This window comes from Lethenteron reissneri, chromosome 33, assembly GCF_015708825.2.
Source record: "Lethenteron reissneri isolate LAM-NWPU_2019-01 chromosome 33, ASM1570882v1, whole genome shotgun sequence".
Taxonomy (NCBI): Eukaryota; Metazoa; Chordata; class Hyperoartia; order Petromyzontiformes; family Petromyzontidae; genus Lethenteron; species Lethenteron reissneri.
The window spans coordinates 9,287,370-9,309,813 of NC_083811.1; the positions used below are offsets into that span (position 1 = coordinate 9,287,370).

The following is a 22,444-nucleotide window of genomic DNA, read 5'->3' on the forward strand; positions in this document are numbered from 1 at the left end:
GGAGGGTTACGACACATTTATAAATAACGCGATCTGACCCAAAAACCTATATTATGAATAATATTGGTCGCGAAAGCCTATGTGTTAAATCAAACAACTTGAAGGACAGCCCCTCTAATTAGGACTTTCTTCCTTGTGTCATTCCCAATTCTTCTAATGCAAGAATACCTACAATCGCTGTTATGGCCTTCGTTCCTTTGGGCACCCAAAAGGAGTGTTAGCGTGAGCTCTCCATGGGGGAGAAGATGGCTTTGATGGCTCGTCATGCCATGTCCCTGGGCGTTCCACGATTTTTCAAGGACCCCAGGAATATCTTGGGGTCCGATGTCTCCACACCAGCCAGTGATTTCTGTCTTCTCTTCCTTGATGATAGAGGTCGTGGTGTTATTTTTTTATTCCGCGAGTGTGACCATTATGTGAACTAGTATCAGTACATGTGTCTTCATGCTTTCTGGGTAGTCCAATACAATCTGTCAGTATGTACTTCTCTCTTTCCCACACTGCACTTCCATTAAATTTGCACCCTGTTGCAGTAAATTTTGGTCGTTTTAACTCTACTGCTCTCTCATGTGGTTTCATCATTTCAAAATGATCCGTCCCTTACGATACGTTATTTTAATCTACTGCATGCATGTGGCACTCCCTTAAATCCAATCTTTAGTCCACGAAGATTCATGATGTCCCTTTGGTTTTTCTCTCATTGCCACCTAATCAGATCACTTTACTTTCTTCATCTTGTACTATGCTTCAAAGCCTTCAATAAAATGTGTACATTTTATGCCACTTCTCCATGCAACTTATTTCAGTGACACAATACGCAATGAATGGTTTCATGTAGCTACAAGTGAGGTCACCTATGGGTAAACCGAAATTAACAGCTCACCACACCCCTCTCTAGACATACACACATGGCACCTTATCTTCCTGCGTCGTTTCCTCTGATAATGCACCAGCCTACCTCTTGTGCAACAGGTTGAAAAGTTGAGCAGATTACACAACCGTTTGCAAACACCATAAAGGCGGTGGTAAATATCACTGGCAAACGAAAAACCTGGCGTCGGTGTGTATAAAGTGCCAATGGTATAAAGTGCCAATGGAAGCAGAAGTAGCCCGTGGAAAAACAAATTTAAACAAATGGTTATTGTTAAAAGAGCCAAAGCTTTCTGTTTGGGCGAGTCTGTGTTAGAAAATAGAGAAACAATTTGCCAATGACAAACACACAACAGCTTGTGCCCCAAAACAAACAAAAAAAGAGGCATCCCTTTAACCTGAATGCTCAACCACATTTTGTTTTGCTAGCTTGGCTCCTGGCATCATGAAAGGTAAGGGTCTATACTTATTACCCAAAACCCTTAACCATAGGACGGCAATACATCCGATTTATGAACAACCCTTGGAGCTGAGGCAACACAGGACTTCTCGTCATCTGCCTCAATACATTTTATACAATCTGTTTTTGGGTTGTCTTGTAAAACACCATTTCCATTCCACTTATTTTTACACCATCACAAGTGACTACAAATAAAACAAATGCATGCGTCACTGAGTGCTATGATTGCACAATCTTAGCTCAATGGTCTCGGACAACCAGACTCTTTTTTGGAGCCCAAGATGAATGAGTGTTTGCGAAGGAAAAGAAACGGAGGTAAAGTCGAGGTGTGAGGAGGGGTGGTTTCGACGGCCGTCACCAGTGGCAGATTTCATCACTGAAATTAGCGTCAAACATTTTCATCGCCAACAACTACAACTACCCACCAAAGCGTGACTAAGACGAGATAAAAATTAACGAGTCTGAACGAAGACGCAATCTACGACAATTGTTACAGTATTAGAATGCACCAAGGTAAGAGCTATATAGTAATTGGCTATAAAATTAAAATTACTGATTGGCTAACGTGACAATCGAGGGCAGGGGATGGAATTGCAGATCTCCTCCACCAACAATATTAACAACCCAAGAGTGGCACCCACCTGTCATAGCACTTGCCATGCAGCAGCGACTTGGAGTAGTCATTAAGCGAGCGCTCGGGGTCGTCGGGCCGGTAGCCTTGCTCTTCGTCAGAGAGCGTCAGAAAGAAGGCAGCCTGCTCCACCGCATCCAGCGATGCGCGGTTCACGCCGCTGCGGAAGAAGGCATGTCGAGCCTTCGCCCAGGGAACCCTGCGAACAAAATGACACGAAAAAAAATATGCGCACTCGAGACGCGATTGATGTTCGATCGTATCGTGAGGTCTTGGAAGGTGAGCAAATGCGTGGTTGTATTGGTGACCATCAAGCACAACACAGGCTGCCAGGGCTGCAGCGCTACATCAAGGGAAGTGCAGCTAAATGTAATTGTTGTACTGTTTTTACAATCTCCCACATCTATGCTCCCTGCCTTCACCAATACAAACCAGAAAGCAGCAGCCAAGTAAAAAAAAACCTGCAGGGGCATAAGGTAGCCCTCATCCACCAGTGGATTAACAAAACAACTGTATATATACACACATAATTTTCTGTGTCTTCATCAATCGAATGCACGATCAATTAAAGGTGCTTGATAAATGTATTTAAAAATGTTTTACTTAACTTTGTGAACCATACTTATGCTAATATGTACCATCCCCACATTCTTACGAAGCAGTTGATGCATATCTAACCACGTCCTTTCCCATAATTGCAACGTATAGAATATTCTCGAAATTCGTATTTTAAAATGGAGTTAATTGCATTACCTCCTATATTTTATCCATGTAAAATTAAAACGAGAATGTGTGTTTTCCTATAATATTTTCTTGAAATGTTCTGTAAATATTAACATTAATAAACAGCATATAAAGCAATGGGGCATGGATTACACAAATATGTTAGCTTTGCCTTTTAGCTATAAACTGCTGTGCATTGCATGTTAATTACATTGCATGATGCTTAAAACCTTTGCTAAACAGCCCCCTACAGATTTCCAAAACCTAGATCCCGTAAGCTACGTAAAAACCACAGTGGGATTACACTGGATTTAAGCAATTAAAGTATAGTTAACAACTTCACTTGTACGTCTACATTTATCTACTGCTACCGCTTAAGAGTAATTTGCTAAAGTAAACCTCAATCACACGGTTAGATGTAATGACCGACATTATGCTCAACCTCAAATCCGAGGCAAATGGGACAAATCAACTTGTGCCAAGAGAGCAGCATGGGGAAATTATTGATGCAATGCGACATGCAGAGCCCAGCCAATATAAGGATGCTAACATGCGCGGTCATGTTAACATCGCAGAGTATTCCAAAAACTGACCAACGCTATTTTAAACTAAAATATTTTTTTTATTTTACCAGGTAAAGGCCCACAGTAGGTACAAACGTCAGTCATACTATATTTGCAATATGATCCTATACTATAGTAAACACATCTTGTGATTCTGCGATAGCAGTTGTGGTGCACAAGCATAAACAACACAACCCTTTAATTCGCCTTAAAGTGAAAAGTTTAAGACTGCACTTTCAACACATTCATCACTAACACACCAGCGTTTGTTATTATTTGTTCCTGTATGTTGTAGAATCTGACTGGGAATTGAAATCAGGTCAATGGGTTCATAGCAAGTGCACTAATCACAGCTCTCCATAAGGACCTCAGTTTGATGATAATAACAACTCTGAGGTCATGACTAACAGTGTGTTCAAGTTATATTCTGAGGATGCAGCACACGAAAAGCAAAGACAAAAATCCCACATATAGCCTGAACAGATTGTTGGGGCAAGCGCTGTTAGCGAGCACCTACGAAGGTCGGCAGGGCACGAGGGGTTTGGGTGGTCAGCACCACGCCCTGCCACCTTTGTCTCTCTAGTGGTGATGTTTACACAACACACCAGGTACTCATTTCAGGCGAGTCGACCTAGAAGAAGCCCAGGACCAGTTCAAATAATCGTCACTGGTGTTGGCCATGAGCGGAAATCGAATTCGGGTTCGTAGCACAGCGCGTGAACCACTGCGCCACCGAAGCACACACACACACACGCTCGCACCATCACGACAAGCGTAGCAAACGACGCGTGGCACGCACCGATCCCCAGCCGTGAGCGCCGCCAGCTTCTCCTCGCCGGTCTGTGGGGAGGAGGGGTCGTCCAGAATGCGCTGAATCTGTTTCTGGAGCTCGCGGGGACCCAGCAAGCGCTCGCCGTGGTACAGCCAGAGGCGGAAGAAGCGCCCGCGATGGTACACCACCAAGTGCTTGCTGTCATTCAGGTGCTGCAACGTGTCTGCACACCACGGACGAAAATAACCAGGTTAATTTGGATTAAAATGTGTTTTTTTTAAGTAGAGCAACTTATCATTTTTCAAAAGTGAATTGTTTATTTTAAATAGCCAAATAACATCTGTGCTGACACAGGTATATAGTACTTTTTCAAATTTTCTTGCTGTGGTTTTCACACCTGATGATGATTGCTTGTGTTGCAATAGAAACGTCGTGAGAATTGTATTGTTTTATATTTTTATTATTTTATTGTTTCCCTTCTACGTTACTTTACTGAAAGAACCAAGAATATGAATCCCTCCCTGCAGTCACGAAAGCTTTAAATCAAAAGGTATACAGTAGCTTCCACAGCAAGATCCTGATTAGAGCCATCTGGATGGAATTTGCCACATGTAGCTTGCTTTTTTTCCCTCATTCACTGCATCTTAAAGACACGAATGAAAACATATTCAGAATGTGTCTATTGTATTTTTATATCCTGGTTGTGAGAACACAATTTTTTAAGAATATAAATAAATTTACATCAGGGCTATGTAATGGCTTTGACAACTTTGTATCAAATAAATGGCTATCGAATACGTAAAAGTCTTAAACACTTTATCGTAACTTCTAAACAACCGCCACCACCATGCAGTGCCAATATACTGCCGGAGTTATGAAGGCCACTCACAGCAAGATAAAAAAAAATGTTGTATTTATACCGTTGATAACTGGGGCACAGAGGCACACTTATGGAACTAAACCATACTAACATATACACTCATGCACAAAACCTAATTTCAGCTTCAGGCAAATTCGAAAAGCAAAAATCGAATAAACATGATGCAGTGATTACTTCTTTAAAAACATTCTAAGGCTGAATACAATGCGCGAGTACACACATGAACATGCATGCAAACACTCAATTCAGTATAGCTTAAATGTAATGCCGCCACCACCTCTTGAATACGGTGTAGGATAGGCATGTGTGCGTTGAAACACACTGCATACCCGTCTCTATGCCTGGGATTCGTGTAGTGTTGAACATCCTTTCCCACTGGGCCGAGCACAGAGGGATACAACTGTTTGGCAATGTAAGCTGCAAACAACACACAGAAAAAGAATACAACAATAAATTAATGAACCAATGGTAAACTAAAATCACATTCCACTAACCCATAACCAACTAAGTAATAGTAATTCGGCATGGCAGTTTGCTCCAAACCAACGAGCAGTATCGACTGAGGAAATGCTTTATATTTCTAGATTTGAAGCTTTCGTGACTGCAAGGATTCATACTCTTAGGTTGTTTTCGGTAAAGTCACGTAGGTAAAAAATAAATAATAAATTTTTATAATAAAAATAATAGAAGAAATAATAGAAATAAAATAAATATTATTTTAGAAATAAAATAATTATTTTATTTCTATAATTTCTTTATAAATAAAATAATTATTTTATTTCTATTATTTCTTCTATTATGTTTATTATTTATTATTATTATTCCTACATGACTTTACCGAAAAAACCTAAGAGTAAGAGTAGAAATGCTCTATAGCTGAACAATTCCCCTGCTTCGTCAACTTTTTTTAACACCACCAACCCTTTACGCACAGCTCTTATATATATATATTTTTACAACTGCTTTCCAAGAATAGTTCTAACATATTATGGCTGCCAAGCAAGAGGAGGTAAAATTAACTCTCACCCGTCGCTGTATATGAACAAACCGAGCGCGTGCCGATATTGCACACTCTCCACTTTGGACTCCTTTCAGTACGAAACATGCCCCGTAAACAACCGATAGTTCAAATATACGTGATAAAACAGGCTGCCATGCTCAATACTTTGTACTTGAATTAGTTACCGATGCAGAATGTTGTGACCGAAGTTCTTGAAATGGACAGCAGTTACTATGGTTTGACAAATATTTGTGCTTATTGCGTACGTTGAAAACAGATGTTCTCCAATTTTAACGCATTGCTTGTTAAGAACAGCTGTGGATCAATGAACAGTTATGGGCCACACCTGAAGCACTGTATGTACTTGGCATAGCAAAAAGCAATGTTTTCTTTCAATGAATCACTAAAAGGAATTAATAGCTTTGCTCGCCATGCCACGATATGTACTCCATGACTGAGCTCACTAAAGCCCTGTGAAGATAGATTGATTACGTTCCATCTGATTAGTCACAAATATGCAGCGTGGATAAGCAAATGTGGCACAAGAGCACCCTAGCAACCCCAATCCCTTTGCCTCGTGTTGAATGAAACCCTTGTAGGGTGGGAAGTGGATGGCATTGTGGGCCACAGCGGAGGACAGGCAGTCCTGTGCAACCACCACAAGCATTACGCAAATGGCTTTCAAACGCCCCCCTCCCATTCCACACTTAGTGAGGAAAGCGTGACATCAGCAGCTATTTCAACATCACCTCATTCACGTTGGTTTTGCGCTGCTTGGAAAGTCACATGCTGCTAAGTTACAGTCTTAAGTACTTTTGAGAATTAAAACGTTGTGCTTATTTTTCTGATCATTTCCAGCCAATTGTCAATTGACTGCTGGATGAAAGGCCTCCCCCCCATGCCTTCCCCATCCCTTATTGTCTCATGATGCAACAATCCATCCAGATTCTGCACGTGAGATTGTCTCTCAAATGCAATGGATATCCTCCCGCACTTGTTTCCCATTTGGCTGCCACTCTTGCTTGTCGTAACAGTCAATATAGTGTCTCTCACTTGCATGTGCTTAAAGCAAGCAAAATAATTAATCAGCAGAGGTTTAACAAACACCTCCCTTTAATCACCCCAGTGCCTAGCGATGGAAATGAATTGTAGCTATTCAGTCACAATTAAATAATACGTTATATTTTTAACAGTTGTGAAAATAGGGGCCCACAGGTGGCTGTTTCTATTCTATTCTTGCTTAGGAGCCAAGTGCCAATGTCGAGGTATGCTAGTCGCGAGAGGGCTTCAGGAGAAGAGTAGGTGTAGCTTTTTTATTCCTCAATTCAAGGAGCGCAGACTACAGTTGTTTCCTATACGGTCGATACAATATGGGTGGAAGACGTGAGCCTTCTTGCAGCCCACCTGTTACATGTGTCTGGGTTACTACCTTAACACAACTAATGCTCCTTCCTGGTTCTTTCGGTAAAGTCACGTAGAAGGGAAGTAATAAAATAATAAAAATAAAACATAATAAAATAATTCTCACGACGTTTCGGCCACAACGCAAGCAGCCGTCTTCAGGTGAAAACCAGGTCTGTCGGGAAGACAGCGTCTGAATTCAGACGCTGTCTCCCCGACAAACCTGGTCTTCACCTTATTTTATTATGTTTTATTTTTATTATTTTATTACTTCCCTTCTACGTGACTTTACCGAAAGAACCAAGAAAATGAATCCCTGCAGTCACGAAAGCTTTAAATCGAAAAATACAACTAATGCTGTCACCTCAGCATAATGGACTTATTCAAATCCAGATATGATCAGTCAGTTGAGGTCATGAGAAGCAGTTACATACAACATAATACGAATATAATATACATCAATTCTTACGTGCAATTAAATGCATGTATATAGTAACTCAATCATCCATATTATATTGACCAATTGATCCATCTTTCTACCTCTAATAAGAAGCAAGTTACCGCAACAATTTAATTCTGCATGGACACACTGCCCATCAGATCTAATTAGAAGAAAAATGTCAGGACATGTTATTTTTTTAAATAGGGCCTTGCAAAGTGGTCCCAACTGTGCTGGCCTGGCCAAAAATCTCAGATCTCCACACCATTTGTTTTTTCATCATGTTTTAGTTTAGAAACGTACAGGAGTGCAGTGGCTGTAGGCAATAGGTTATAAGTGAAGATGTGTTAAATTAGAAGAATGGGAAATGCATTGCCGATCCTATCCACAATCTCCTTAGGTCACCTTGCACGTTTTAAAGCTTTCGTGACTGCAGGGATTCATCTTCTTGGTTCTTTCGGTAAAGTCACGTAGAAGGGAAATAATAAAATAATAAAAATAAAACATTATAAAATAATTCTCACGACGTTTCGGCCACAACGCAAGCAGCCGTCCTCAGGTGAAGAACAGGGCTGTCGGAAAGACAGCGTCTGAATGGCCATTTTTATTATTCTATTATTTCCCTTCTACGTGACTTTACCGAAATAAATTTCGATTTAAAGCTTTCGTGACTGCAGGGATTCATCTTCTTGGTTCTTTGTATTTTATTATGTTATCATTTCCCTTCTACGTGACTTTACCGAAAGAACCAAGAAGACACCTTGCACGTCTTCACCTATAACATGCCTTCAGCCACTGTTCAAACAGACAATAAGTCACACCCAGAATGATTGTACACCTAAAACTCGCACTCAGCAACTTGCTCCCTTCAAATAGTCACACGCTCGCAACAAAATAAAAACGTGCAAAAATCCACTTGAGCTACACCGAGATTGCAGGAAGAACGTGAACAAAATACACATTGGAGAAGCAAAATCTGGCAATGAGATATTTTTCCTTAACGTTACATTCAAAAACAATATCACAAACAAAAACAAGTGTCAATCTTGATTTGAAGCTTTCGTGACTGCAGGAATCCATACTCTTTGGTTCTTTCGGTAAAGTCACGTAGACAGAAAATTAATAGTTCACGACGTTTCGATCGCAACACAAACAACCGTCATCAGGTGAGACAAACACAGCAGGATAACTGCTGACGCACTATTATTATCTATCTATTAATTTTCTATCTACGCGACTTTACCGAAAGAACCAAAGAGTATAAAAGCAAGTGTGTTGCTTTTTTCATGTAATGTGTGAAATGCTTCCAAGGGCGCCATGGGGTGGGTTCACAAGAGAGAAAGGACACTTCTTTATGTACAAAAATATTTTGGCCTAGAAAAGCACACAATGAACTGGAACAAAATGTTTTCAACGAGGACATAATATATATTACAAAAAAAGCTTTAGCTACACTGCTTCTCGCCGGGTGCAAAAAAGAAGAAAAGATTTAGACAAACATGCCCTGCCAGCGCAGTGAAAACATTGCTCTCAAGTGCACAGGCGTTGTCGCCCATTTACACTTTCCAAATACATCCAAAGGCCAATCCACATTCACCCACATTATTCTGTGCTGCAATGTCAGCTGTACTGGCATACCACAATGATATTGAGGGTTGAGTCACCTAATTCGCAACCAAAAGAAACGTCACAATAAACCCGAGTTTCCACCTACCGATTATATAGTTATGAACAGCAGTAATGAGATTCCAAGTCATTTGCGAAATGTTGAGTCAACATTGACAAACATTACAACACTAATTTCCCCTTCATTTATTGGAAATGGGTGTTATTTCACAAGTGTGTAACAGATATTTTTAATTACACGAGTAATGTAATAAAAACGGAGTTGTACACTACATGAGTGTAGCACATTACATTTGCTAATGAAGTCAAATATAGGTGACAAACATGAGTGGCCTGTGTTTATGAATAGACAAAAGGACAATAAATAAATATGGGTGGCAATGAAGAATAGAAGAAAATGCTTCATCATTTTCCAGAGGGTCATCGAGTCCATTTGGTTTCTCTTATGTATCTGGCCGTTCTGTTCATCGCATAAACTAACTCAGCCAATCCCACACAATGCCTATTGCCAACAACTTATTCAGCTGCTTCAGCTCATGATATTTATAAGTAAATTACTTCCAAGCAATCTTCGACGATCTTACAATTGTCCAATATGTTTTCGGGTTGTGCCACGTGTTGTTTGCTATGATGTTCAACGTTTGGTCCCACGTGATGGGAACGTTTAAAATACAAGCTGCCAGCATATGGAGCGAAATGTCGGATATCATGTCAAATACCACATGTCACAACCCGAAAACACATCCGACAGCTACACAACCTACGCAGCAATATCAAATTCTCCATAAACAAAAGAATGGTCAGAGAAAACAAAGTAAGCGGTAAACGAAAGGGGAAATGATAGAGGGGACAAGAAATAAGCAGCTATGAAAACAATAGAGGGGACAACAAGAGGAAAAAAAAGAGATGATTAGAGGCTGGCAGAGAAGAGGGCACCAGCAGAAAAGTGAATGAATAATGTAGAACACAAGGAGCAAGAGAAGGAGAGTATGTATGAGCCACAAACCGGTTGGAGTTCCTCCAGTTCCAGCTTTTTGCGGTACATGAGAATGCCATGCACCACATTTCCAGCACGTGCAGCCTGGATGCTCGTTGGTGTCACATACAGGAAGTCCTGTGGCAGTAAAGGGGAAGAGGGATGCGTGTCAAATACGCTGCCTCCTGAATGGACAACTACATTTCAGACGCAATGCTGCAATTCCTTCATTCGATATCACCAGTGCTGTTACCATATTATAAAATGTAATACTACGAACTTTCAAAATTCAGGCTCGATGCGTTATTATTTCTCATTGTTTTTGATACAATTATGTTCATTTAATGCTATGATAATAGCGCATAACTTATTAAAGATAATCATTAACATTATATTACAGTGCATGTTCACTTTCATGTAATTACCATGATTGATTTGCTGATGAGCATTGACGTAGTCAAATGCCACACAAGTGTATATCATTTGAATGTTATCTCTCCCATGTGAATTCTGATGAGACTCAGTGCTCAACTATTATTATTTCCAAGCAAGCCCATTTATTGCTTAATTTTACTTTGGTAGTCACATAGATTTGGTCACAGCACTTGTATACATCTGCCCGACCGTGCCACCAGGTGCACTAAAAGGTCAGCGAGTGTGCAGTCACCATGCCATAGTAGTTGCTGTTGACCATGATGGGTCCACGGCCACGGAGGTAGATGTACTCCTCCCACCAGTCACTCACCTAGATGAAACATCATGTACAAAAACAGCCCATTCCACTCTATGACAATAAACCACTGTTAGCCAAAGTACACTTTTTTTTATACAAGAAAAACACTGCCACTGTCTTTTGCCGGTATATAAATAAAAACGTTTATTTTATTTTTACTTTTTTTTTAAACACGCTTTTATGAAATGTACGAGTAATGGCAGAACTCCACGACTCCAGGAAGTGGCCCCGAGGCTTGCCATAACGTAAGGGACCGTGGTGATTTACAGCCAACGTCAGTTGAGCGTGGACAATTCGACCCAAGCCGAAACATCTATATATATAAAATCGCGAATCTGTCTGTCTGTCTGTGTGTGTGTGTGTCTGTGTGTCGCCGGACCATACGCAGTTTCATTGGACGGCGGTTGCCCCTGGCAACGGGTAGCGACGCCTTCGCCGCGGGGTGGACGCCATTTTTAATTCCCGTTAAAAATAGGCGCACGCATTAACACGCGACTCTGAGGTAAATTCATCAAAGTTTCACGTCCTCTTCACTCCCCCCCCACCACAATGTGTGCAATTACTATTATAGGGTCGGTAGATTATAAAATTATAGCCATTAGACAGTATTATTGTAGCGCGGGGGGGGGGGGGGGAACGGCACCCGTACCCAGCGTCAGCCGGGTGGGAAAATCAGGCGAGGCCGGAGGCCCACCACGCGACTCTGAGGTAAATTCATCAAAGTTTCACGTCCTCTAGAGAGTGGTGAGGGAGGGAGAGTGGTGAGGGAGGGAGAGTGGTGAGGGAGGGAGAGTGGTGAGGGAGGGAGAGTGGTGAGGGAGGGAGAGTGGTGAGGGAGGGAGAGTGGTGAGGGAGGGAGAGTGGTGAGGGAGGGAGAGTGGTGAGGGAGGGAGAGTGGTGAGGGAGGGAGAGTGGTGAGGGAGGGAGAGTGGTGAGGGAGGGAGAGTGGTGAGGGAGGGAGAGTGGTGAGGGAGGGAGAGTGGTGAGGGAGGGAGAGTGGTGAGGGAGGGAGAGTGGTGAGGGAGGGAGAGTGGTGAGGGAGGGAGAGTGGTGAGGGAGGGAGAGTGGTGAGGGAGGGAGAGTGGTGAGGGAGGGAGAGTGGTGAGGGAGGGAGAGTGGTGAGGGAGGGAGAGTGGTGAGGGAGGGAGAGTGGTGAGGGAGGGAGAGTGGTGAGGGAGGGAGAGTGGTGAGGGAGGGACTCAGCCTCAAAACGAGTAACTGGTGTGGCGTATTAACATCGCCACTGGGGAGACAAAGGCGGCCGGGCGTGGTGGGATCCAAGTCCCGGGCGAAGCCGGGTAGTACAGCTAGTAACATATAAAAAAGAATGTTTAAAAACAAATATTTTTTTATGATAGAATATAGTATTGTCATCAGTATGACATAAGTATACCAAGTTTGCAGTCGATACCACATTGGGAAGTGGGATAAAATTGAGTTACAAGATTTGAGGATACGACAACGACAACAGACAGAGTGAGTTAAAAGAAAGCGTGTAACAAAACCGCAATGATTCCGAGACTCACGTAGTTGGACGCCCACCAGGACTTCAGCTTGAGGTACCACTGCAGTTTGGGCGCCAGGGTGTTCTGAAAATCTGTCGCCAGTGCCTGCGTTCGCTCAAACTTCTCATCGTCCATCAGCGGACGCACAGACTCGAGGTACTGCAGGAGACCAGCAAGACACAGCACACAGAACACTTGTGTCACCTGATGTTAACAAGGAAACTCCATGCTTGCAAAACCAAACCTTTGCCTCGTCTACTACCATTTTCAGTTTAACTGTTGAAGCCAAAACAAGCAAATAATATTACAGTACATAAATAAATGGGCTTTGTATAACAAAGCATTAATTCCTACAACCATAATTATGCATGTAACTAAACAGCATAAAGACAGTGGATGAAGATGGTTAAAAACTGCAGTTTGATTAAAAATGTTAAGTTGATAATGAACTACGTTTTCTATTGGCAAAAGCATTGTTACCACAACCCTAAGCAACAGTTGAAAAGAAGCCTTGCATTTCCACGGCTTCGTTTATCATGAATATAGGTTAGCACATTTCACAACAGGTTACAAAATATTTTACTCTGCCGCTAGCTGCTAATGAAGTGATCAAATAGATTGACTTGCCTAAAAAAAGATCAGGGATACTGGTTGAATAACCAGCACATATCCATGTAGAAGCAGTCATGCCTGTGCGTATGTAGCAAATGCAGCTATCTAAAATAGAGTAGCTCATCCCACAGACGTTGGATTTAAGGCGAGTGTTCTTACACGGCGCATGGTGTCAGGGATGGTGGGAACGAAGAGCCGTGGGAGTGATGCCTGGTGGCTGTACAGCATGGCCTTTCGGGAGCAGAACAGTTGAACCAATCCCTGCAAGAAAACGCAGTTAGCATCAGCCCCATCAACTATCCCCCCCCCCCCCCCCCCCCCCGTGTAGCCTTTAACCCAATAGCAATGTTTTCACACGTGGAATATGTCTAGACAAGGTGATATGTCGGTCACGTTTTTGGCCTACAATAAAATGTTTGCACCTGGTGAATAGCTGGCAAACCTTTCTCTGATTGCACACGTTTTTAATGATAAATGATGCACTCAAACTCGTACATACATGTACAAGCCGTTTATCCATATGTAATGACAGGGTCCCACCTGTCGGCCTGAAGGAGTAATCGCGGTTATGGGTACATTACATAATGCCTAATTATGACGAGGGCATATCTGGGGTAAAGGTGAAAGGCGGAGTCAGTCGAGAAGCTCCGGGAACCTGCTCGACGGTTCTAGAAGGGGGCATGGCCGGAGACGGGGCTTGGCCGCGCTGGAGCGTATACAAGGGGGACCGATCCAAAGGTTCGGTGCCGTTGCGGGTCCTGGCTGTGTCGCTGCTCGCCGTCAACTCTCTACGTCGTCCGACCACGTGGCCGGTCTCCTGCAAGGCTCTCACCATCGCAGTCTCTGCGCTAGTCGGGCAGCTGCGTAGTCATGCTCCTTTGATGCAAAGTTCTGTTCTATTCAATACTAAATTCAGCAGTACGTTCATAAGTAAAGCACTGCACTCTACAGTAAGAGGGAGTTGTCAAGGTAAGGTCAAGGCTGATTAAATCCTTTACCAATGTAATAGAACTTGGATAGCAAAGAAAACTGATGGCGCAACAAGTGGATTCATTATTTCATATGCACAGCCAGTGTATTCTTACCAAATGCTAAAATAACACTGCTTCTTCATAACAAAGCAATAACATTAAACTCAAATGCATGCAAGCAGTTATTATATTGCCCATATGCAGTTGAGATGTATTTAATTGAAGCAAGTGTCAAAGATGAACTACCCACCATCCAGATTTTAGTGAAAAGAGAAATTTTTTTGTGTCTCTGCAGCATCCAGCTGTGGTAGGAGAGCAGCAGCTTGAGGAACTGTCTGAGAGCTAGAATAAGCCCCATCCACAGCCCAGTAGCCAGCAGCAGCCCACTGAGCACATCCTTGCTGTCCCGAGACAGATATTCGCTGCTCACAAAACAGCAAAAAATGACAGCATCAAAATATACTTGAGATTACAAAAATAAGATTGGCTTATTTTCAATAGCATTAACACATCAGTGGAACATTTGCAAACTACAATATCTTACGATGATCAATGTATCCACAAACATCAAGGACACTGCAATGTTTTTTTATTGTAACCCCGAAAATGCCAGTTCACCTTTGGAACATCAGTTGGGTTTGAACAATGCCATATATTTAGTATCAAGTAAAAAGCCCATATAGTACCGTAGTGTTTTCACAACCAGTTATGGACAGCAGACTTGTGTAGTTTGTAACATGATTCGTGTGGTGCATGATGTCACTGACGTGGTGGGAAGGCTCTGCTGGATGGTGTCAATCATGCCCAGGGAAGGCTCCATCCGTGCGTACTTGGTGGCCATGATTGCCACCACCACGAACAGCCAGCTGGATGGGGTTGCTGGATACATTCCTGACACAATGTTGTTCTGTTGTGGAAAGTGATAAATCAAGACAGAAACGTGGACTCAGTCGCAGTGTCCTATTATTAAAGAATTATGTCGTCAAAGGGTATTTAACCTCTGCTTTATAGCAGACAGCTTACTTTCATTGACAGTCAACACCATGCTCACTCAATGGATGACACAAAACCCAGTACTGTATATAGAGATGGTCCTCTGTTTATATAACAAAGCTAAGAGCCGATTTAAAGAAACCTGCATTTATTTCCAGCATTCTCTCCTATTTATCTTATCACAGGCTATCGATAATGCTAATTCACATTTAATGCTTTCAGGCAGAAGTTACACCAAGCCTCGTCTGAATGCCCTCATTTGAATAACAATGACTGTTAAATAGCCATCTGCACTTTTTAAATTTAAGCTTGCGTTACTAAAGACATTGAGCTGTAATTGTGAACTTACAGGCAGTACACTATATAATCCATTACAAAACTATTTTATTGAACATACACCTGAACTTAATGCTTTAAAGATTTCAACCTTATCCTCATTGTCAATTTCCGATATATATTTTTTTCACTTTGGGAACCTTATCTTCAATGGCTCACCTTGAGGCGAAGAGCACGTTTTTTCCAGGAGCGCATGCCAGACTTGAAGACCTGATTGAGAGCCTCATGGCTCAGACGTAGGTCGATACCCTCAGGGGTCACCGTAAACTGGAACGCCACAGCCTGATGGGCCTCCGCCATTGTGACAAAGCACGCTGGCCCTGCATGGCAATGGGGACGACAATGAACACCAACTCTCTCACTCACAAAAACCCGGGCAACGTCTACTGTTAAGAATAGTTCTGGAAGTTCCCAGAACTACAACCAACACATTATTCTGAGCTATAATTATCCGACCAACTTTTAATCGTTATCTGACCAAAGTTCAAGTGGAAAATACCACAAGAATAAAGTTACACTTAAAACTTAAATGTTGGTGAAAACTACAGTACAAAAGAATATATCTCATGAATGTTGACTGGTTGGGAAATACACAACTGTTTTTTCGAACCAGTTCAGGTATGGTACTTAACTAATTCAATATGGCTGTGCCAACTGTATCGACTTTCCCTTCCCCCCAACCTCACCCCTTGTCACCTGCTCACCCTTACCACGACTGCTTTAAAGTTAACAGTTAAATGCACCTCCAACGTGTAATTCTGTAAAGTCTGAGTCATATGTCAAAAGAACCCAAGGTTTGCATGAGAATGCAGCTGATGTGAAAGATAGTTTATTCAATGAAACACAAACAGAAAACTGATCTTTATCCCTCTTTAGATTGAAAACTCATTTCTTTCGAACTGCTTTGTGTTGTTTGTTGTCATTCCCCCGCACCTCCGATTAGCATGGTTTGTTAGCATGGTTTGCTACGTACGGCGCAAAAGAAGTTCAAAGATATTACAGTACATCATGATTTTTCACTTTGAAAATCAATGCATCTACACTCATGGTTGGCTATGTCTTACTTCACAATTGTTGCTACGGTTCAAATAATAGTGCGGAGCAACAGCACTACAATTGAATGTCACAGTGGGTCTAATTGGGTGTTCCTGAAGCCACCTTATATAAGATATCAATTCTCCAAACACGAAACATAATACCGTACAGTAAGTTAAACAGATTTTTTTGAGCGTCTATGAACGTCACAAATGAAACTAAGGCTGAATTTAAATATGCAAGGCTGCGGTTTATACCAAAATGTTTGGCAGTTTTGCTGGGAAACATGGATTAAAATTAACCGTTGGAGCATTTTGCTTGTTAAAATATTAAAGTAGAAAAACATGCTAAATAAAATTCACACAGGACATTAGCTCTCTTGATATCTAAATATCAGTCACTTACCCTACAATTAATTAACTCACAATCTCCATCAAACTAATATACTGTACAGACCACACATTTTCAGCACTTAAATGAAAAAGTAATACACTAAACTGTTTATTTTACCAGGTAAGGCCCACTGAGCTATATAGCTTTTTTTCAGCAGCGACCTGGCCACAAATGATAGCGCAACAAAGTGGATTATGAAGTGGAAATCTACAGCAGCCAAATACTATAAAACACATGTTGCTTAATGCGGAGGAAAAAACCGGAGGACCTGGAGTAAAATCCACGTGACCATGGGGAGAACACGCAAACTCCAAATATACAGGCGTCAGGGTTCGGATCGAACCCATGACCTCCTGTATACCAGGCGAGGCAGTTAACATCTCGCACCGTGGCACCTTAAAGTGTCAACCCACTGGTGGCACACCATGCCGTTTCAAATGTTTCAACAATACCATGAAACAGTGGAAATGGCAACATTCCAAAACAAAGAAAATCTACATATGAGCTCCGTAACGCTTTCCAACATGCGTTTGTCCTTAATGGTATATTTTTGTTAATATAGCCCTGTCGTTTGGACATCATATTTGACTGTTAAGACGCGTTACTCTTGATTGTCCGCCATAAATCTTTCTTGAGAAGGAACTACGAAGGAGTGGTGGCCAAGGAAATGGAACGCATCGACAGTACGTCAACGAGGTGTTGGTCTTAAGATATCACTCAAGCATAACAGCTACAACATACAGCCCAGGCAAGTACAGGGTGATCCAGATGTCGTGTGACCCCCCATTTAATTCTCCAAAACGTAATATTTGTTTGGTATACCAATGGGTATGAAAACAGAAATGAATACGCAAAGGAAAAAAAATTCGGGGTCAATTAATTGTGGGGGTTAGAAGACATCTGGAGTACCCTGTGCTGTAAATGCCCGAATCTTGGGAGGGTATATGGGGGAGGGAATGGTTACATTGCCTAAATAACCAAAATTGGCACTAACTAGGCCATTTTCGTCCACAATGTTTAAAGAACACGTCAGCATGAAGAGCATGGTTATGGCGAGCAAAGTAGCAGCACACCATTCAAGCTGTTTGTGCAGATACATTTAGCAGTAAGGTATGGGGAGAATGTGGAAAGGCTGGCTGAGCCAGCCGGGGCCAATGATCATACCCAGGTGGGCAGGGCACCGAGTTTGGAATGTACACATTGTTTTTAAACTGAAGTTTCCTTTCTTATTAGCATTAAAGCATTCTCTTTAGATGCTACAGCAGTCGGCCAATACATTACAACATCTCAGAATGCATTTACAATATCTGAGAATGCATTTCAAGTGTTAAATGTCCTGAAATGCTGAGTGACACCGCAGGAGATATTATATTAGGGTTCTATGGTGCTGTACAGGGGACACATCCCCTTCTCACATCCCCTGCTGATGACGAGGGTGGCCTTCTCGGCGGATCGCATCATTCGGAGAAAAACATTAGTCGCAAAGTTACCTGCGGATGAACACGAATGAGGAGGGATTTTGCTGCCACTTTGAGGTCTCAGAAAGAGGAGTGTTACTTAAAACTTCCATTTTGTCTGGTGGGGTTTCGTTATGAACGCTTTAACGATTCAGTGCCTGTGGCTGTTACACTCAAGAACAACTCCATTGCATAACTCCCTTGTTGTATTTGTATGTTGGGCTCGCTTATAGCTGTTGCATTGTTAATTTCATTGTCGACACAGGGGAATCGAGGTTCCGGTGCCTTGCAGAGAACTGCACGCTTGTAATAATGCCATATGAATGTTAAAGTTCGATTTAAAGCTTTCGTGACTGCAGGGATTCATCTTCTTGTTTCTTTCGGTAAAGTCACGTAGAAGGGAAGTAATAAAATAATAAAAATAAAACATAATAAAACAATTCTCACGACGTTTCGGCTACAACGCAAGCAGCCGTCGTGAGAATTGTTTTATTATGTTTTATTTTTATTATTTTATTACTTCCCTTCTACGTGACTTTACCGAAAGAAACAAGAAAATGTTAAAGTTAAATACGAGCAAAAACGCAACGACCCACCAGGAACGGTTCATTTTCTTTACACAATCACCAATGTACCAGTCATTGCAAAAAACACATCAATGACTGCATAAGCACGGTGTGCTGTATTACCAGAGCAGATGTTCGCTACTAAACTTTATTCTTCATATTCACTGTCCGTATTTGGATCATAAACGGGTCCCGGTATTTGGATTATAAACAGTAATAATGCCACACCTGGGGGGGGAAGTGAACGTTTAAGATTGAAAAAGCACGTGTCACTTTTACATACCCTAATTCTTTAAACCACGACACAGCGAAATATTCACTGGGAGACGATAACCCGTCAAACCCGTTTAAAAAATAAAGAAATGATGGTTATCTTGACATTGCAAACAAGTTACGTAATTGGATTCATTTTTTGGGCCCAACAAGCATCGTCTTTAAATCATGTCAATGGATTTCAAAGATGCGGCTTGAAAACAATGGGACTTTAATCACTGTACAGTGTTAATCTATATTCGATAAGACAGCCGAGCAGCTTAGCACCGGCATATACTGTCACCTTGCCAGATTCACAGCACTTCGAATTTAATATAAATGCCCTTTTTAAAAGCCACCCCTTACAACGTTCGCCAAAACCACGGCGAACCTTGACCTGTGTTTTTGGACCACGTTTCATTCCGGACATCCGAATACGCCATGCATAGTTTAGTTCGTAACGTGGTTTCGCACCAAAAAAACCTTCTTGCCCCCCTTTGCGAGATGTATCGTGAAAACCAAAATACACAACACAATGCCACATGGCACGTCGCGTATGTGTGTGCCTGCTACAGGATGTGGAACGGTGGCGGAGTGGTTAGCGCGTTGAACTACGAACCCGGCCACCCGAGGTTGATTCTCGCTCACGGCCACCAACACCACCGGTCCTGGGCCTCCTCCCCTAGGTCGACTCGGCCTAAAATGAGTGTCTGGTGCGGTGCGTAAAAAAACCATCGACACTGTGGTGCTGGCCACCCACCCCCCTCGTGTGCCACAGTGCCGGCCTTCATAGGTGCTCGCTAACAGCACTTGCCCCTACAGTCTGTTAAGGCTACAGGGGGGTGGATTTTTCTCTTTACAAAATGTCTTTGGGCACGCAGGGGACAATGTGGTTTCTTCATTTCTCCAATTCAACAAAAGCCAATTTCAACCATACGGTTATGTTTTATTTTTAAAATCCACATTCAAATCCTGGAATCCACCAACACCCTGGTTGGTGTGGTGTTTATTGGGGTTCAAATCGGAGCCTTGCCCAAGTCCCTTTAGGCTCAACATGGGACCTTTTTGACAGTATCAATGTATAAAAAATGTTAATAGGTTTTAACCCTCTCTGGCAATAAAGCACGTGTTAAGACGTTCAAACACCAAATAGAAAACCTTTAGCAAGGATACATGTCTGCATTAACCACACACGCTTCTTGTGATGAACATGCCAATAAAAACATGCTCTGAAAATGATAAATGCAAAGTCTTGCAAACAGATTGGCCTGCAGGTCAGAGGACAGCCTTCTTTAGGGCCCAGGTCTCACCAGTGCCAGACCAGACAATGGCAAAAGGCGAACAGTAGAAACACAACACGGGATCTTTCTTGCCAATTCTCTGGTCTAACACTGGTAGTGAGACTAGACCCTGAAGAAGAATAAGGCCGTCTCCTGTGATGACCAATCATTTTCAAAGACAATGCCATACACATTGCCAGAGCATGTTTTTTTTGTTGCATGTTCATCACAAGAAGCGTGTGTGGTTAATGCAGACGTGATTACTCGCCAAAATGTTTCTATTTGGTGCTTGAACATCTTAACACCTACTGTTTTATTGTCAAAAACGGTCAAACCTATTCTTATAGTACCAAAAGACAATGCACTAACAGAGCATTTACAGCTCTGGGCGTGAGCAGCTCCATCATGGGATCTTTGGCTCGTCCAAGAGGATAAATGACAGTAAACGTTCTGTGCTGCGTATGCCAAGCACTAAGTGTACTGCGATAAAACACTGTATGCACATGCCATTATAGAACTGTGGTGTTGATACAATATTGTATCAATGTGAATTATATAAACCTAAGAAACGGATTATCGCAGCACTTAAATACTGTAGCACTGTACAGGATCGGTCCACATGTCTTGTGACCCCCCCCTCCCATGAATTGACCCTAACATTTTGATTTAAAGCTTTCGTGACTACAGGGATTCATATTCTTGGTTCTTTCGGTAAAGTCACGCAGAAGCGAAACAATAAAATAAGAAAAAAAATAGTTTTATAAAAAAAATATATTCTTTACATTTTTATTATTTTATTGTTTCCCTTCTACGTGACTTTACCGAAAGAACCAAGAATATAACCCTAACATGTTTTCCCTTTTAATTATTCATTTGTTTTAAATAAACCTTACTTAAAAATATATATTAAGTTTTAGATAATTAAATGGGGGAAGTCACAAGACATCTGGAGCACCCTGTACATACACACACAAGATTGTTCTAGAATATAGACCGTGTTAATAACACACATGCAATGTGTACACTCTATGCAAGCCTCCCCGCCACCCTTGTTCCATCCAATGCTGGATGAAGGGCTCCTTCCCAAGGTCAGTGGTGGGGGGGGGGGGGTTCTGTGACCATACTTCACCACGCTGGTCAGTGCGGATTGGGAGACCCAGAGCCGTTTCAGATGTATTCGCCACCGATAATTGCCGTGACAGGCAATCGAACTTGGGTCGCTTGGTTCAAAGCAGCATCCTTCACCCATCAATATCCTTCACCCACCAATATGCTGATACCACCAATATGCTTCACCCATCAATATCCTTCACCCATCAATATCCTTCACCCACCAATATGCTTCACCCACCAATATGCTTCACCCACCAATATCCTTCACCCACCAATATGCTTCACCCATCAATATCCTTCACCCATCAATATCCTTCACCCACCAATATGCTTCACCCACCAATATGCTTCACCCACCAATATCCTTCACCCACCAATATGCTTCACCCATCAATATCCTTCACCCACCAATATGCTTCACCCATCAATATCCTTCACCCATCAATATCCTTCACCCATCAATATCCTTCACCCACCAATATGCTTCACCCACCAATATCCTTCACCCATCAATATCCTTCACCCACCAATATGCTTCACCCACCAATATCCTTCACCCATCAATATCCTTCACCCATCAATATCCTTCACCCATCAATATCCTTCACCCATCAATATCCTTCACCCACCAATATGCTTCACCCATCAATATCCTTCACCCACCAATATGCTTCACCCACCAATATCCTTCACCCATCAATATCCTTCACCCACCAATATCCTTCACCCATCAATATCCTTCACCCATCAATATTCTTCACCCACCAATATGCTTCACCCATCAATATGCTTCACCCATCAATATCCTTCACCCATCAATATGCTTCACCCATCAATATGCTTCACCCATCAATATC

General features: G+C 42.1%; 1 protein-coding gene across 1 annotated transcript in view; it reads right to left on the reverse strand.

Moving 5' to 3' along the window:
- The window catches only part of CPT1A (carnitine palmitoyltransferase 1A), a 63,131-nt gene that overhangs the window by 37,969 nt on the left and 2,718 nt on the right, over positions 1 to 22,444 (reverse strand). The window contains exons 2-11 of the mRNA XM_061564536.1: positions 15,651 to 15,811; positions 14,930 to 15,069; positions 14,413 to 14,584; positions 13,351 to 13,452; positions 12,601 to 12,738; positions 11,009 to 11,086; positions 10,372 to 10,479; positions 5,229 to 5,316; positions 4,047 to 4,242; positions 1,972 to 2,160 (exon numbers count right to left, since the gene is read on the reverse strand). Of these exons, the coding sequence (XP_061420520.1) occupies positions 1,972 to 2,160; positions 4,047 to 4,242; positions 5,229 to 5,316; positions 10,372 to 10,479; positions 11,009 to 11,086; positions 12,601 to 12,738; positions 13,351 to 13,452; positions 14,413 to 14,584; positions 14,930 to 15,069; positions 15,651 to 15,791 (1,352 nt within the window). The 5' untranslated portion in view covers positions 15,792 to 15,811. The remainder of the gene's footprint in view (positions 1 to 1,971; positions 2,161 to 4,046; positions 4,243 to 5,228; positions 5,317 to 10,371; positions 10,480 to 11,008; positions 11,087 to 12,600; positions 12,739 to 13,350; positions 13,453 to 14,412; positions 14,585 to 14,929; positions 15,070 to 15,650; positions 15,812 to 22,444) is intronic.